The 18531-nt window shown below is 47.6% G+C and overlaps 1 protein-coding gene and 1 long non-coding RNA gene across 2 annotated transcripts; one reads left to right on the top strand and one right to left on the bottom strand.

Annotated features, from left to right (window-relative positions):
- Positions 1-751: 751 nt before the first annotated feature.
- wnt5a (wingless-type MMTV integration site family, member 5a) lies at positions 752-11068 on the top strand. The gene is made up of 5 exons (XM_057041797.1): positions 752-1708; positions 4009-4157; positions 5929-6176; positions 8581-8873; positions 9241-11068. Exons 2-5 carry the CDS (start codon positions 4021-4023, stop codon positions 9697-9699), a joined length of 1137 nt encoding a protein of 378 aa, XP_056897777.1. The 5' UTR covers positions 752-1708; positions 4009-4020; the 3' UTR covers positions 9700-11068.
- Positions 10900-12855, bottom strand: LOC130530545 (uncharacterized). The gene is made up of 2 exons (XR_008951866.1): positions 12660-12855; positions 10900-11654 (listed from the first exon to the last, which is right to left on the bottom strand). It is a non-coding gene; the product is annotated as an uncharacterized LOC130530545 (long non-coding RNA).
- Positions 12856-18531: the final 5676 nt, after the last annotated feature.

Genomic DNA, 18531 nt, shown 5'->3' with positions numbered 1-18531 from the left:
TGGCCTTTTTAAGGCGTTTTCTTCAGTTGATGTGCCGTCTTCAGCCAGATCACATTATGTCATTCATTTATGATTTATTTTAAAAGTAGGTCTATCCTAATAAAATATTCAAGTCGATGAGCTTTCTTTCTTTTTTCCCTGGGGCATTCTGACATTCTGATGACTCCACTTTTCTGATTTTGCATTCCCCCCATTATTCCCTATTTCCTCAGTCCCAGTGAACTTTCACAGTTCCCAAGACTTCCACTGTTAAATGCCTTACGTGTTAAATATTAATAATCATCATCAACATCACCCCATTAACCGCACTTGTCCTCTGACACTCTCCCGGTCCCTGTTTTGAGATGCACCATTAAATAATCACCTCTCCAAGATTCACCGGCCTTCGGGTGATGAGAGCCGCCCGTGTAAGCTCACAATCTCGACCTGCTTGTCTTGATTTGGCTGAGAGGAAACTCGATCTGCTGTCAGGGAAAAACCGTCACCCCGCTCGTGTAGGGCCAGTGAGGATGGAGTAATAGCCTCGGGTGCGTTATAAGTTTATTTTAGGTAATAGAGACGCTTGTTTTGTTACAGTCTGTTCTGCCCTTCTCTCCCTCTTGCCAGTTTTACCTACGCTCAAATTTCTACTTTTCTCCAGAGCTGGTGACCAGAGGAAGGAGAAGGGAAAAATGGAGGGGTATTTGAGCAGAAAGGTGAAGCGCATGCGCCATCTGAAGGCTCACCGCTGCGCATCCACGCTGCAGCGTTCCGGGCTGGAGTTTGGGAGAGGAGGCGTCTGCAGCAGGTGAGAGAGGGAGAGAGAGAGAGACTTTTCTGCACTTCAAACACACTGAGACACACACACACACGCACGCACGGTGTAAGAGGACGACAGACTTGGAGTCCCAGCACAGCCGCGGCCGTTCACACGCCGCGCTCTCTTCCTCCCCGCGGCACCGCTCGCCCTCGCCAAGCCGCACTGTTTGGAGATAGATCCGCGCGGAAAGTTTTTTTGGATCTACTGTCTGGAGCCGATTAATTGTGGCATCTGTTTTTCTGTGTGCGAGCGCGGCCGGTGATTCACTATTGTGTGATTGTGTGGACTTTTGGTCGGCGTGGAGGGAACTGTGCTTTTTTGGTGGGTTTGTTTTGGTTTTTTCCTGCTGAGAATGGAGGGTAAATTGACAAGTCGTTTGTGGAGAGGATCACCGTGTGGATCTTTCCGCAGGTAAAAACGCGCTATGACCTCGGCGTGTTCGCGGCTGGAGCTAATGTTCACGACAAGATCGCCTTGTTTTGCATAGTTTGGCTGTGTTCTGGAACTTTTTATTTACGTGGATAGCGAATAGGGCCAAGTTCAATATCGGACGCTTCCACCGGTGGAACTGGGTTGCCGTTGATAGTTTTTGGTTACTTCTGGGTGTTTACAGTCACACACTGATTGATTCCATAAAAAAAAAATCTTTGGACAATTCATCCATCTCGTTGCTTCCGGCCAGCCCTCAAATCTGTTTGGCGCACGGAGCGCGTTCAATGATTGTTGGATGTTCGCGTTCGCCAAGACGGCCGACCTGAACAACTCAGAGCTGTAGCAGCACTTTGAGAAGAATCCAGATCAAGCCGCCTGTGCAGAAGAACTCTCCACCTGACCTGACTTGGGATTACTGGTCGGCGATCCTCTGCAAAGAAAAAGTGGATTAAAATTTCAGGAGGCTTGTGCACGCTGGTGAGTATCCTCGTCTCCACTCACTTTTCCCCGAAAGCGGTTTATTGAACGAATGAGCAGAAGCTCAACAATGTTTTGACTAATTCTTGGACCTTCATAAAAGTCCTTGACAGATGTGATGTGTGAAACATGCTTTTTGTCACCACCATGGCCAGCTCTGACACTCGTCAGGATTTGACATGAATGGACCAGAAAAAAAATCCTCACAAATTCTAACTTTTTAAACAATTTAAATGAGTCGGTCAAGGTCATCTTCCTCTCATTCTAGAGCACTCTTATTACTCAGGCGCTGCTCTTTGGGCCGCTCCTGCTCATCAAATCCTTTGTACCTGGCTCCCTCTCCTGGTTTTTGAAACATCAGTGTGGGCAGGAAAACGGACTTCCCACATCGCTATTAAACGCAGATAATATTTCACCCATTAGCCGGTGCGTAACGGTGCCCTGCACTTTGCGGAACGATCGCACTATTTTCTGAATTTGCTCCACGGATCGACCTCTCGGTTGCACACCTCAAATCAACAGAAACGGAGGATGATTGTGCTCGGTGCCACTTTATGTTTGCGTTTTCACACCATTAAGTTTATTCAGCCGTTACCTTAAAGCGTTTTGGTAGTTTCAAAAGTATGTTCTGATTTTAAAGTAGGCCGTAAATGCACCAGGCTTTTCCGTGTCGTTTGCTTTAAAACCATTTCGGCCCTTGGAACACTTTTTATATATATATTTTAAAAATGGTCCAACAGAACTCTTATTATTATTATTATTTTTAAATATCCCGTTAAGGTTATTTATTGGATTTATTCCTTACTAGAATGGGCCTTATTTGAGTCATTCACCGGTCAGGTTTAAAAGGAAAGGCCAAATATGCGCAGACTTTGCGCAACCCGCGCTCCAAAGGGAGGAATGCGGTTTAAACGAATAAAACAATAAATAAAACCAGTGGAATTTAATGTTAATTTGATGAACAGCAGCAGAGACCGAATGATTAAAATCGAAGCCCGTTGCTTTTCTGCCGGTGATTAGTCTCCTTTTGATGAATGGCTGAGGTTGTGTCCGATAATTGCGCGCACCTGTGGGACAGCAACGCTAAAATATATAAATAATGCAGAATGGAACCCGGGTCACACCTCAACGGGTCCCACCCGATTAAGCGCGCGTCTGGCACCATAGTAATTCAATTGTGGAACTCAATTATCCGTACATGAACTCTGCGTTCTTGCGGCTTTATCTGCGCCAATTAGCCGCCGTGGAATGAGTGTAAAACCGCGGTCCTCAGAGGGGCCGCTGCTTCAGTTAATGAGCAGCAAAGAAACACAACCTAAAAGTGTTTTTTTTCCCTTTTTTTATTGAGGCGGCGCACTAAAATGAAAGCACATGCTCGTACGTGCGTGTGCGTGCGTGCATGCGTGTTGGGTGAGTGACAGTGAACTTGGCCTCTTCTTCCTTGAGCTGCAGAAGTCAAGTTCTGTCTGGATCCAGGTGGAAAACGGTTCGGTGGGGGGAGGATTTTCTGGTTCATCAGATTAGTACACGGCCCACCTGAATGCCGGATTTCTTAAGAATATTTAGGTAATTTAATTTTTTAAAGTTGGATTTTGGGGCCACAGTTCATCTTTGTCTGATCTGGCTCCTTTCTTACCTAATGCATCTAAAACTGACCTAAACTGAAAATAATAAAGGACCTGTCCAGTTACATTTAAGCCTCAAATTACATCTAATGAAATGGTCTATCTTTTGTTAATTCCCTTTATTTTGTAAAAAAAAAAAAAAAAATTGTAACAATTTAATTTTACACAATCAACAAATTATCCAACAATTAAAATAAAATAGTTTAACCCAAGCCTGTCGTTTAGAGTGTAATTTAATGCTCTCATTAATAACCTTTGCATGGCACAGGCAAATATAATTGGCTGGTAAAATGTAAACAGTTTAGTTTTGACTCCTGTCAGCAGCAGAGGGGCCAAAAAGGAATCCAAGCGGCGGCTCAGGCACGCCGGTCTGACTGCTTCTCCTCCTGCCTCTGCGTGTGAACTGCTGGGAGCGCGTCTACGCGGAGTCACTTGGGCGCTTCGCCCTCAGACCCGCTGCCAAATCTGCGAGCGCCAATCTCCACACGCAGAACAACCACCGCAGCGCCTGTGCAACAGCACGACAAAGCCTTTTTTTTTAAAAAAGGAATTCTTTCCCTGCGTTTTCCTGCTGCATTGACGCTCCGCGATGTGTGCCCCCTCTGTGCCGCCGCGCGCCGGACGGACCTCCAGACGGACTGACGTGCATCTGTTTCTGTTTCTCTCCCCCCTCAGATCGGCGGCGGTATGAAGCTGGGACTGGGCTGCGTGTGTCGGCCGCTCTGCGGGCCCCGTGGCGACGTGTTGAACTCCAGGCACTGTGTTGTCGCCCTCACACTTCTCACACTCTTCACGCAGGTGGTGGTGACGACCAACTCGTGGTGGTATGCTTGAGTTTTCTTTCCGTTTATTTAACTCCCGCGTGTTTACAAGTGATACAGCCTGTAAAGATTGGCAGGAATTTCCAGATGAGTCACTTTCCTGAGTGTAGTAGCACTTCCTGAAAAGACTCCTTTCAGGAGCAGCCGGATATTTAAAGTAATGCTCATATCTCGTAACATTTTAGTGTTTGTTTAGCTTTTATTTCGTTTAAGCGTCGGTTTTGGCCCCGACAGCGTGCGCGCACGTTCGCTCGTCAGGTTCGGTTGCGCCACATATGAAATAGGCGAAGATGCTGACTGCAGCACATTAGCTTGAGGACCTTTTTTTTCTCCCTGACTTTCTTTCTGCACATATTGCCAAACCAAAATTAGGAATAATATAGAAAAAAAAAATAGAATGCTGTGGCGGATGAGTCGGCGTCCAAATATGCGCAAACACAAACACTGTGTGTGACTGCGCTTATGCGTTTGTGTGCGCCCATACTGTTTACCAGTCTCCATAGAGGCACTACTTAAAGCAAATGACCACTTTTCACATCCTGTGCCTCCATGTGTTTTTTGGTCCATCTGCGCGCTGCTGTGTCCCAATTTGAGAGAAGAGCAAAGCGTTTACAGGAAAACCTGCGCTTTCCGGGCAGAGCTTTTCACCAAAAAACAAACAAAAATGGATGGCGTCTAAAGAGCAGATCAAAGTCGGCGTTGAAATGATGTGGCGACGCATCCAGTTTTCTAAAAACACACTAAACAAATCATTTAAAGGGGATTTCTGAAGATAAACAGACTTTAACGGGGCTCGGCTCCGGACATTAAAGTTCAAAGAGACGGATTATTGTACCAAGGACTCGCACATTACAGCCATACTGTCAGAGTGTGTGTGTGTGTGTGTGTGTGTGTGTGTGTGTGTGTGTGTGTGTGTGTGTGTGTGTGTGGTGTGTGTGTGTGTGTGTGTGTGTGTGTGTGTCCGCTTACGTTAGAGGACACAGGTGTGAGTGATTTAAAGTGTCAGAGCAGCGAGTCGACTGACAATCTGGATGTGTGTGTGGCTGTCACTCACACACAGACTATGTATGAGGTTGTGTGTGAGCGTGTGTGTGTGTGTGTGGACGCGTGCATTCTGAGCTCTTTTGCTGCCTAGACTCGACTTGATCAGGTTACAGTGGAGACCAGTAGTCTTTCTTTTAGGGCACTGGGATGAACTGCTCTAATTGTCCTGCGGCACTGGAACCAGATGCTCCCGTTCTCAGCCTGGTTCTGCTCCCGCATCTTCTCTCCAAGTTTTCCCAATTGATCCCTAAACTCAAATTTCAATTAAAATTATTTTAAACGCACGAGGCATCGTTGTCATTTTGAAACACTTTTAGATGGGAAAAATCTCACAACCAGCTAAAACACAAGGATTAACTTGTATTTTTACAATGTTTCAGTTAATGAAGTCTAGCTCGAGGGTTTTTTTTATATAAAATGCCACTATTTTATTTGATTGTTCTGACATCCATCTAAAGTCACTCATGTCCCCTTAATTACAACAATGGGGTATTTATTCATATAACCAAACATTCGTGTTTGTCCCTCATTGTTTTCCATTTGTTTGTTGCCACAAACAGTAAAACATAGTTTTAGTAAGCATGATGTTGCCTACATGGTCATTGTTTCTACTACTGGAGTAAAACATCTGATCGGGGTTGTTAATTGTTCGTTCGGGCTTTCTTCATCTGGCTCGTGATGACAAGAGTGGTGAAAACAAGCGTGATGTGTGTCCCGCCTGCCTCTCCAGGTCTCTGGCCATGAACCCTCTGCTCATCCCGGAGGCTTACATCATCGGCGCACAGCCGCTGTGCAGCCAGCTGGTGGGCCTGTCGCAGGGCCAGAAGAAGCTGTGTCAGCTCTACCAGGACCACATCCATTACATCGGCGAAGGCGCCAAGATGGGCATCCAGGAGTGCCAGTACCAGTTCAGGAACCGTCGCTGGAACTGCAGCACAGTGGACAACTCCTCTGTTTTTGGACGGGTCATGCAAATAGGTAAAAAAAAAAAAGAACCAGGGATGTTTAAAACCGCACTTATCCGGGGAGGGGAGGGGAGGGGAGGGGAGGATGGAGCCACCGAGCACTTGCATGGTTTTTCCTGCACATTCTCTGCTCTCGTCTCCCCTCTCTGGAACTTCAGCGGCGCTTCTGCGTGTCTGACTCTGCTGATTCGCAGCAGCTGTGTAACGGGAATAGTTGGTAGGTCAAGTTGGTGGATAAATCACACGTAGCTTTTGGACTTTATGTGCCAGCTCCCAGCTCTGAGCAGGTGGGAGCCAGATTAACCCAATTCGACACGCTGTAGGTGCTCTTTTACAAAAGTATTATAACCCCATTATGTTGCCTATCAGAGGCTGGGAAGTATAAGGTTCTTCCTGTCACCTTTGGTTCCTGGAGCACATCCTGGTGTCTGCAGACGGTCAGGCCGGAGATGAGGCCTCCCCTCTGATCCGGCTTTAGATCTTTGTACTGTTACCTGCCCCGTGTGATACCGTCACATCGATTCATCTTTAAAAGACGAGGAATCAAATCAAAACTTAGATACTGGAGACCATAACTGCAGACCATCAGCACATGGGGCCCCGACAGAAACCTCCGGCCCCTGGCCCAAAGTTTCTGGAAGCAGCTGAACAGGAAAATCTGCCTCTCAGCGAAAGCACAGTTCCTCCAAAGGTTCCCGATGGATCCAGTACAGAAAAGGGCCATTTTCCCCTCTTCGAACTTCCTTTTCACAGTCCTCATGGAACTCTCCTCACCTTCTTAGATTGCACATTAGCTCCGATCGTCTGTGCCATTACGGAATAATAACTGGAATTCCGATATATCTGCTGCAAAGGCACCAATAATGTAATCATTATCTTGAATTACCTGGTTGCTGTAGCGGTCATGTAAACACACAACATACTCCGAGCTTTACATCATGCTCTTGTGCAAAGAGTCATGTAAACAAGTTTCTTTTTGTTTTTGGATTATTACCATTAGTTAATTATTCCCTGTTATTTTTGGATTTCCTTAGATGGCTCATTTTGTGCGTTTCTGCTTTTCTGGGGCCACATTACAAATGAAAGAGTTTCGGCTAAGAACCGAAACGGTGGGAATATTTTTTTCCCCATTACTGTAAGTAATTCAAAATAAACACTGATTACGGCAACGTCTATGAACGATGCCGCAAATATCCTGATGGCTCCGACTTCAACTTAAATTCTTAGAGTTGCAAAAGTGTCAATTTATGTGTCCAAAATGTGATACCATATATTTCGACCTCTTGGTTTTCAGAGGATTATCCCACATAAATGTGCGTGCAGCTTCGCTCTTGCACCACTTTTTGCGACCGCATCCCCCGACTTCCCCTCTTCATCCATCGGTCCTTACAGAAGCCCCATTTTCCCGTCCCTCGCTCCTGTCGTAGACCTTTCCTTGCCAAGCAAAGACGTCCTCCGCTGCATCCATCTGTCCAAGAGCCTGTCCCGGTCTCCGTCTGTCCGCTGGCTCGGGAACTGCGGGTGATTTGAGGCTGCGCTCCAGGGGGTGCTGGACTCAGACCCTCTCCCCTGTCTAGCTCGGCTCTCTGGGGGTGGAGGCAGCAGTGTGGGAGATGACAGTTTGTCCATCCGCAGCTCCACTATTACGCCAATATCCTCAGGCAGGATTAGAGGCTGTGCTAATAAGGCCTCCACATCCTATCAGAGCCCCCGCTTAAATGTCTTTCATCAAACCTTTCTGTCACTGCTGTGCGTGTGTGCGCGCATGCTTCCTTTTCCATTGTTCTATCGTCGTTCCTAAATGTCTTTTTATCGACTTATCAAATCTCTTTCCTCCCTCGTCTGTCATCATGCGTTCCTGTGTTCCTCTGTTATTGTCATTACAGCACACTGAAGGTTTGGCTCAGGATTCATATAGGCTGACTTTTTTTTTTTTTTGCAGCCTCTGTGTTGTTACAAATTCTTCTCCTGGGTTCGAATTTCTCCAAAAGAATCCTTTTTTTTGTTTGTTTTCTATAGTGGTCGAATTGTGGACACAAATGAGCATTTTTTAGATCGCACAGTCGTGACAGGTGACGTGTGCTGCCCTTTTTAAAATTACACTCACAAGTTGCTGGCAAAGACGAGTCTGCCACTGGGGGGCGCTGTCTCGTCTCTGGCTTGAGCCAAATAAATGCAAAGCGGTTTCCACCGTGGTGATGAGGAGCCTGCAGCTCTTGGCTGAAATCGTTGACTCTGGATTCAGGACAGATGATTTTAGAAGATGCCACATTTCACATCACAATACAGAAATTAAAATAAAAAGACCAGTAAATCTTTTCTGTGGAAGATTGATTTGCAGAATTATAGCAGTGGTCTTTAAATTTGTCCTCAACTTGCATCAAACTAAAGCGGCGCTGCTGTTTCTGTGTTCGCAGGCAGCCGGGAAACCGCGTTCACCTACGCCATCAGCGCGGCCGGGGTGGTGAACGCCGTGAGCCGCGCTTGCAGGGAGGGCGAGCTCTCCAGCTGCGGGTGCAGCCGCGCCGCTCGCCCAAAAGACCTCCCGCGGGATTGGCTGTGGGGTGGCTGCGGCGATAACCTCAACTACGGCTACAGGTTCTCCAAGGAGTTTGTGGACGCGCGCGAGAGGGAGAAGAGCTACCCCAAGGGCTCGTACGAGAGCGCCCGTCTGATGATGAATCTACACAACAATGAGGCTGGACGGAGGGTAAGAGTGCGAAAATCAGAGATCTGAGCCGAGTAGGTGGCGCCCGAGACGGTTTGTGCTTCAAACATCTTGAAACAGGCCTCTCTGGAACTGCAGTGACAGATATGTGCTGCTTGGCTGCTCTCTTTCAAGTGGGATAAATAAGTGGACAAATTTCATTCAACGCACCACTGCAGACATGGGAAGGGATCAGTCAGTCTCGTTCAACAAATTTAGGCTGCATGGGATGATGAACAACACATTGTTTCGCCGTTTATCCCAACGGATCGCTTTGATCCCGTCCCGAAACGTATTTATCTGCCTGTTGCCGCATAAGAAGAAATGTTTTTGAGCAGATCTTCATCTGGTTGCGTTCTGTCCCCCTCAGATGGTGTCAGACCTCGCCCACGTGTCTTGCAAATGCCACGGCGTGTCGGGCTCCTGCAGCCTCAAGACCTGCTGGCTGCAGCTGGCCGACTTCCGCAAGGTGGGAGACGCGCTGAAGGAAAAGTACGACAGTGCCGCCGCCATGAAGCTCAACACGCGCGGGAAGATGGTGCAGATGCACAGCAAGTTCAACGCGCCCACCAGCCACGACCTGGTGTACATCGAGCCCAGTCCGGACTACTGCGTGCGAAACCAAACCACGGGATCCCTGGGCACCGTAGGCCGCCTGTGCAACAAGACCTCGGAGGGGATGGACGGATGCGAGCTGATGTGCTGCGGCCGCGGTTACGACCAGTACAAGGCCCAGATCGTGGAGCGCTGCCACTGCAAGTTCCACTGGTGCTGCTACGTCAAGTGCAAGCGCTGCACCAAAATCGTAGACCAGTTTGTCTGCAAGTAAGACGAGGATTACCTGCGTGTCGGCCGTAAGGCGGAGGGCACGTGTCTGTGTATCGATGAGCTCAAGAGCGAAGGAGTGGAACAGAGAAAGAATGGAAGAAACTATATAAATTATATTTATAGAGTTAAACAAATATGCCATTGCAAAAAGACTGACTCTTTTTAAAAAAACAAAACAAAACAAAAAAATCTTATGTCTTCCGAGAGTATCATGAAATATTTATTTTGAGATTGTTTTATTTTGGCCGACCAGCCAGATTTTTAACCCCTTTGAAAGCCCAAACCTGGCTGGGACACCCCCCCCCCCCCCTCCTTCCTGCCACAAAAAGTCCAGACGACTCTTTGGTTTTTTCCCCCCGATCGGATGGTTCCTACGTCGCATAATTGGACTGTTTTAGAGATAGAAAGAAATGGGCCGGTTGTCGCTGAGTGACTGGAGAAGAGAACACCTGTTTGTGGTCCTGTATGACGTCCCCAGACCCAAAGCAGCCTTCACCTCCTCCCTGAAGTCTACTCCAACCACAGGCAGAGTAGGGAACACTCATGGTCAGGACAATAGGTACAAGCAGAGGGCTGTTTGGGGGATTGGGCCTTATTTAAAAGCTGTCCAGAAGCCTTAGAGTTCCCCAGGAGCTGCAACAAGCCCTCCATTATGCACTTTGATACAGAGGCTTGAACCTGTACACGTCTGTTCAGCTGTTTTCTCCTTTGTTTTACTACAGTTCATCTGCAAGTATCCAATATTATAGCCAACATTCCTTTCCATATTAATGTCAGAGTAATCATTTAACATTAGCCTACAGTACTCCACACGGTTGGATGAGGCGTTCCGCTCTCCGTATATATAGTACAACTTTGCAGCCAATCAGTAAATTGTATTTATTGTTTTGTTTTTGCTCCTTTTAAGCCTGAAACGCAGAAGATCGATGCTTAGCCGAACATTCCCAACTTTTTTTTTTTTTAAATTTCTTTTGGTCACTTTTGTTCTTACTAATGCGGCTCTTCACAGTTTTTGTAAAGGGAAATGCACCTTATTGTTTGAACACACATTCTTTCGGGTCACTCATGTTCAGCTTTGTCACTCAGACACACACACACACACACGCACGCCTTTATCTATATATATGTATGTTAGATGTTGAGATTTGATCATTGCCACAGACTTCCAGTACCACTTCCAGTTAACTGCTCACTATCCCTGTGATGATTCTTAATAGACATAAACAATTTCTACCAATCCAACTATGTATATTTATAAGCTTCTCAATGAACTTGAGGTTTCTTAAACTTAAATGTGTTATAGCTGATATTTTGTTACTTTTTACAAATTGGCTCGATGCTCTTTGTTTCAATAAATATCAAATGTAAAATCAGTTTTTATTCAGGACTAACGTCGTCATTACCTCCAAAAGGTTTACGTCATCTTGTGTGTAGTGATGATGGATGGAAGGCGCCCCCCTCCCCCAAAGGTGGTCTTTGAAAGGCAGGATCACGTTAGCAAATCATTTGGTGCTTTAAAAGGGGGCGAGGCACGACTGACGGATGCGCGTAGACGAGGCCGACACTTGAGGAAAGTCGTTTCTCGCTGTTTTTGTTGGCAGAGTGGTGCAAAAATGAGCTGAATTTTAATGAGCCTCGTGTCGAAATCATTCCGTTTCGTCTGGCGGGTCCTTTTTTTTTGCTCTGCTCTTCTGACGACACGAAGAAATCCAACCGTTTCCATCCAGATGGTGAGACTTGACATATTTTTCAGGGGTCTTTCTGATCCAGGTGCCATTTGTCTCCACCTTTGTGCAGTTCTGGTGACAGTTGGATCCCCGTTGGTTGACAGCTGTTTTTGCGCCTGCAGTGAACAAAGGCGACGAGAGTTCGCCTGAGTGCTTTGGAAGATGGCCCGAAGATTGGGTGTCTCGCAAGGATGGTTGACTGTCGAGGCGCCCCTTAACTATCCAGCAACTGTGGAAGGTTGAGAGGAGAGATGATTAATCATAGCATGTCAGGAGAACGGGAAGAGGGGGATTTTCTCCATTGGAATGGGGCCGTCTGGAAGATGACTGGGCCTTGTCAGAGACCGCTGGAGTCCAGGAGGTGATGCCGAGAACGGGAGGAAAGGCTGGGGATTCCACCAGGGCTGCAGGAGCGAGGGAGGGACGCTGAGTAGGGCAGAGAGACTGCCATTACCACATCAACGCTGCTGACATCCACTGATGCTTGCATCAGTAAATCAAGAGCGACTCTAGAAGCGCATCCCACATGTGACCCCCCCCCCCCCCCCCCCCTGCATTAACGCCCCCGGCCCACCCACCACCCCCTGCATGTCTGCACAGTCACATATGCGCCCACTTTCACAGAAGGCATTGCATCATGGCAACTGTTTACCTTTGTGGTTGGTGTAAAGGAGGTCAATCAGAAGAGCTACGAGGTGCGAGTAAAAAGTTTGGTGGGGGTGGAATCATTGTTTTTAAAACTGTAAAGAAATGGCCATTCAGCTAAAGTGCGTGGTGTTGATGGGCTGGTGTCGGGTTTCCGACCTGCAGGATCCAGAGATTCTCTTAAACACAACATGGCACAAGCCTACGTTAGATTTGCCAATCAATCACCAATTAACCATCGTGTTGTGAGTTTAACACGGCATCATTAGATTTGGATCTGCAGGAGCCCCCAGGGGTCGAGTGTTGAAACGTCTTTAACATTTTAAACAAACCCCGTTGCTTTCAGCTCAACTAACCACAAAATGAACGACGGAACAAATTCAAGTTCATAATCGAAAGAAGATGTTCCAAAATGAAGTATTACAACAATCCCACGGTGGAGCACAAGCAGGGTCTCCGCCCCCCTCGGATTCAGGGAAATCATGGATTTTGGGCGTTAACGTGAACTATTTGGACGTTTTCGTCTCCTCACAGTTTCCCCTTTCGGAGAGTCTGACGGGAAAAAGCAAGTGCGTAAATATTTACGTACCTGTTCTGCGCGAAACAACAGTCTCCCCTGGAACCGCGGCCGCAGAGCGGTCGTTTCAGGGTTTTGCACACAATATTAAGCCTCCGCCGCAAATGTGCGGCGCGCATCCAGTCAGGAGGCGTTGTTTCCTTCCAACCTGTTCATCTGTTCCTCACAGTTTATCCAAGGGAACAAAAGCCTGTCCAAACCTTTTTAAACGCACATTTTCTAATTTCAGAGGAGTTTAAGGAACTCGGGGAAAGCGAACCTCTGCGCGCTGAACGCGTGTGCGTGCGGTGCGTGCGCTCATACAGAGGCGATAATTAGGATGATGAATGGAACCGGGGCCCGCTCCGCCTATCGAGAGGTTTTTACTCTATTTTCTTTCACTGAATTGAAATTCCTCGGAGGTTCTTCAGGATAATTAGGCGAGAAGTCGTTCTTTCCCTAAAACCAGGCAGCTGGTTGATAGGAGACCACCCCCCCACCCCCTCCTGACCGCAACTTGGGAGATTGGTAAATATTTTGACCGCTCCATTCCTGCCGCTGGAAAAGGCGTCCTGCTAATGCACGATACCAGCCTGCACATGCTGATGTCATACATTTACACCACTTTCTTTTATCGTCGGCGAATCGAAACCTCAGCAAAACCTCAGCGTCAACTTTGGCCTGTTCGCCTTTTTGAAACCACACCACGGCTGGGGAATATATCGGCACAACCGTGACCTTTTAGCATCATAAAACTGTCATAACAGGAAAAGAAAAACAGTGAAATAAAAATGCAAATCCTCCTTTAATCAGTGTTGGTCGGTTTTATGCCCCAAAGCTTCCGAAGGCAGGACGCACGGGGCTGTCAGCGCAGCAGCTCTGGCAAAGCTCAGCCCGCAAAAATACAAAAAAAATGGAGTTGTTCCATTCCCCCCAACTCTAACTGTAAAATTCTCATAAAGCGTCAGGGCCAACGTGAGAGCGGAGCTGCCCTCGGAGCTATTTGGGACTGCGGTTACGCGCCTTTAGTGGAAGAGGGCAGGACGCCGCGCCGTGACGTCACGCGCAGTCTGGACTGGATCAGAGAGACGGGTCTGAACTGCACACTTACCAACTCCCCCTTCTCCCATTGCCAGTCCTGTCCCAGCCCCCCACCCCCTCCAAGAAACCACCCACACCACAAGTTGTTTCAGCAGGCTGAAAATAGAAAGGTTAGACGGTGCAAACAGGTCAAAGTTTCCCGGCGCATAAGGACGCCTTTGCCTTTAAGTTCAATTGTTTTCATCTTGACAATGTTTACGCCGTTATTAAGCCCTGACACGGGCTTGAACCAGCCACAGTCATCTATTAGGGATTTTCATCCATAATACATTTGCAAGGCAGCAAGAGGAGAGGATATAATTGCAATTGGAAATGTAAACACAGCAGAATGGCTGCGCGGCGCTGAAACAGTGCACTGCATCTCATCTGGCTTTATTGCTCACAGATGTGGAAACATATCCACCTTCATGGGGCAGTAAAAGATTTCACTCCACCGTATTATTCTGTCTTGAGCATCACGCAGACGTGGGCCGCGTTTGCCAAATGAAGTTTCCCTTCATTTTAGACAATTTCCACTTTAATCGATTTCACAGGCCTGTCACCGAAAAGGTAAACACGCCGAGCCGGAGTATTCCACTCCAACATTTGATATGCTGTTATTATGTGCACCCATGCTCTCACACTTCTCCGTTTTTACCCCGGTTTATCTTACATAAACACTTGCTATCGTCACATCTTTACATTACGGCTTCCCCAAAGAAAACATGCGATAGGTTAAACAAGGAGACATGTTTATGAGCCCGGAACAAATGTACTTATTTGTGGTTTGCCATGAGATTCTGTGTCTCTACTTTTCTCTGACGATGGCAGCCATGTGTGTGTGTGTGTGTGTGTGTGTGTGTGTGTGTGTGTGTTCCCACCCCGGGGACTGCAGTGCCAGGTCAGAGCCAGTAGCTGAGTGATTCTGTCAGCCTACTAAGCTTTTTGTGGATTACATTAAAGTGGGCCCCTGGGGTTGTTCTGATATCGGCGCAACTTGCAGCGCAAATACCAGCACTTTCCTCCTCCTCCTCCTCCTCCATCTTCATCTTCACGCGCTGCCTCCAGTTTCTGATGCTTGACGGCGACGCCCTCTGCAAGCGCTGGTCAAACGCATCCATCAAACGACTGAAGGAAATCATTTTCGCACACACGCGCCAGGTTTGCACAGAAACGCTGGCAGGGCTGAGAGAACCTCAGGGAGCGCAGGCTATTATTTATGTGCACAAGTAAATTCGCTTTCATGGCTTCCATAAAAATTCCAGGGTAAACAATTATTGCAACCTGCAGGAATAAGGAGCCATGCTGCCAAACGGCTCCGGCCAGTAGGAAACTTCATGCATTCAGGCCCTCTTGGTCCACAAAGTGAAGACAGCAAGAGAGACAGTCGGCTCCTGAAGGACGGAGGAGTGGACAGAGACGAGGCAGCGAGGGAGTTAAAGCGATGTCTGCAGGAACGGCAAGAGGATCATTGGTGTTTCTTACCTTTACATTTGGCTCCAAGGTGCTTATGTAGACTGAACTGGGTTAGTTAGCATGCTGCATTAGCATGTGTTGCTTTGCTTTGTTGCAGCTAAAATCTTCCATCTAAAAAATCCCCACTTTTAGTGAATGAACTGTTGTGCGTTGTCCACGGACGTGGAGGCCGCCCTCTGCCTGTGTGTATGAACTATTCCCACATGCTGCTGGTGTTGAGGACACTAATATCTGCACCCCAACAGTGAAGCTGCAGGGCCAGTTTGATCACATAAGGGCCAGTTTGCTGTAAATAAAAGTGTGTTTTTGATAAAAACGATGAAGAAGCAAAACAATAAAAGGATACAAGGTAAGTAAAAGGACAAAAAGAAAAGGAGCTATTAAGATTTTAGCACCGCGAGAAGCCTTGGGATAAGAAAAAAACCCTGTCATAATTAATATAGTCACGGACCACGCGTGATACTCATGTCGCTGCCCTGCGGTCCAACGTGCTCCAAGCTTTTGTTTTGTGGTTTAAAAATAAAGTACCTGGCAATAAAAAAAACTCAAGGCTGAAGGAAATAAAGACAACTTTTAAGGGGAAGGAGAGGCTAGCTTCAGAGCGCCGTCTCAGTTTTGCAAAACACGACAGAAGCAATCTGATCATCCGGCCGTTGGTCAGAATCAAAGCGCACACAATGATTTCCAGTTTCTCCTGCCGTAGATCCCGATAGGGCCTCGCAGATGTGAGGAAACAGGACCCTCAGCCGCCCTCTGAAGTCAGAGCTGGTAGGCTGAGAGGAGAGACCTCAGAGTATTAGCTGGCAAATGTTTTCTTTAAAATCAACCCAAATGTCCCGAGTGGAAAAGCACTTCCTAAAACAATCTGTTCCTTTCTCAGAGAGTCAAATGAAGATTTCAGTCGGTTCTGCACATAAACTGCGGCCAAGCGGGTCAGGTTTTCACCCATGCATTTATCTTCCCGTCATAATGACTCTCTCAGAAGACGGGACCACAACGGCAGCCGTAAGTGTTGGTCTGGATTCCAGATGATCTATAGATTCTGCAGCAGCACCCAGTGCATGATGGATCCTTCACAGCGGCAGAAGTGAGCGGGAGATGGGGAACGTGCCGGAGGTGGAACCGGACAGGAGGGAGAGCTGATTAATCTGCGGTTCTGCTCTCGAAGCAATAAGTGTGGAATTAATATTATTGACGTATGAAGCGACTCTCGCCGCTGCTGCTGATGCCGATAAAAAGAGTTTTGTGAGACGGATCTTCATTCGAGCAAACTAAAGATAAGTGAAGCCGACACCTGACCAGTTACATAAGGCTTCATCCATTTATTCCTCCGCTGGGGCTCGTGTCTATGACACACACTCGTCCTACCGAGGAGTGAAAATGTGAAAAAAGGAAAACTACAGAAGCGAAGGAGCCGCCGGGGAACGTCTGATGAGCTCCTCTTCTGAGATCTCCCCAGTCATTTGCTTTAATGCCAATAAAACTCGAGGTGAGGCGTTGAAACCTGGATTTAAGAGGGATCCCCACGAGTTGGCCGCTGCAGGCACATCGCTTCTATCAGGAAAATGTAAGATATTACATTTTTATGGGAAAAAAAAGGAAAAAGGATGAGTCATAAATGTTAAAGAAACGGAATGATGGATTATCGTGTACGTAGGAGGGTGATAGGCACAGCTTTAAACATTTAAACACAGGAATATTGTTGCCTTGTTTCCTAAATTGCCCAGACATTTTCTTGGGTTTGACTGTAGGTGAGACCCAGTTTAAAGGGCCAACCCAGGTCACCCAGGATGCACTTGGGCCGTCATGCAGGCCCGAACTGTCTACACGCACCAGCGCCGCAAACGTTGCGCCACGCCACAGGGGCAATAGAAAAGGGCACATTTTCCCCCAAACTTTGGCCATCTCTGCCCTGATGACTGACACCCGAACTAGTTAGCGCTCTCATTAAAAAGCACTTAACGAAAGAAGGTGTTTAAAGAGAGTCTTTACACTGAGGCCTTTGTGGTTAATGAATCAACAGCGCGGATGGAAACTAGCATAGCTGGATACGCAGGTAATGTCCCGCAAGATCTAATAAACCTCACACCCTTTTAAAGGTGAATATCCGTCTATGAGGAGCCGTTTCTGCCTGTGGAACATTCGTGTTCCTCACTGGCGGTGAGCAAGCGGGGTGGGGGGGGTCAGCTGTGTTTTCCCACACATTGCCTTTCGTGTTTATTTGTCATATTTGGCAGGAGGGAGACATTTCTGAACATTACACATTGATAATGGCTTTTATGTGAAGAACCTCACCTAAAGATGAGAAGCCGGTCAGGCCTCGACACGTAAACGGCGGCTCACGTTTTTCTGGGCGTGGGGGGGGGGGCCTTTCTCTCTGGCCCCCGCTGACCCCGCGCAAACGTGGATCTGATTTCTCGCCACCTTTGGTTGATTCCGCCTGACGCGCTGGCAGACGGAGCCGCTCCGAAAACATCCCTCCTGATGAGAAGCAGAGAAACCAAAAAAAGAGAGCGAGATAAAACCTAAACAGCGAAGATGCGCTGCTGCTTCAGCGTTTACATGTCGGGCCAAACAATGGAGAGAAGGAAAATGACACGTTTCTTTCCATCAATAATTCTTATCGCGCTGGAACCCAGCAGCAGCATCGGCCGGAGCCGAGATATTTATCAACAGCTGTTGTTCTCACCGCAGGACTGTTGCTTCCAGCACATTTTCTGGTACCTGTGGGGGGCTCTGGGTGGGGGGGTGGGGGGGACTGGCACTTACTGTAGCTCCTTGCCTTTGCCCGCTTACCTCCAGCCCAATCCTGTCCTGCAACGCTGCCACAAAACAGTATTTCATTATTCACCTGGGTGAAAGTGGGGCAGATTATTGCTCAGCATGTGGAGCAATAAAAGTATTTATTACTACCTTAATTACACACTAATAAAGCCTCCAAATCAAACAATTAAGACCACTTAAGAATATAGGTCCAAAATGTTCATTTCACTCCGTAATAACGTGTTTTGTGGGGTGGAAACTTTATTTCAAAGCTGCAGTTGACAGTTGGTGGGAACGTGTGTGTAAACGCAGACTGAACGCTTATGGTAGCGCGCTGACCCACTCAGCGAGCTGTTTAACTCCTCTGCTGAGGGGGCCAACCCTCTTCAGCCATTTTGTTAAGCAGCTCGCATCAAAGATGATGGAAGCCTGGCCCGCGGCCCAGCACCATGACAGGCTGGCGGGGAGCCCGGAACTCGAGCCCCTGGCTTCGGACCTACAGGCCTAAGGCTGGAGGCTGACAAGGGGCTGGCTTTGAGGGCCTGATGAATGGGTTCTGGCACTGCACCAGCGACTTTGCATGCGC

This window comes from Takifugu flavidus, chromosome 8 (assembly GCF_003711565.1).
Source record: "Takifugu flavidus isolate HTHZ2018 chromosome 8, ASM371156v2, whole genome shotgun sequence".
NCBI classification, from domain to species: domain Eukaryota; kingdom Metazoa; phylum Chordata; class Actinopteri; order Tetraodontiformes; family Tetraodontidae; genus Takifugu; species Takifugu flavidus.
This window is presented reverse-complemented; position numbering and strand designations above follow the sequence as displayed.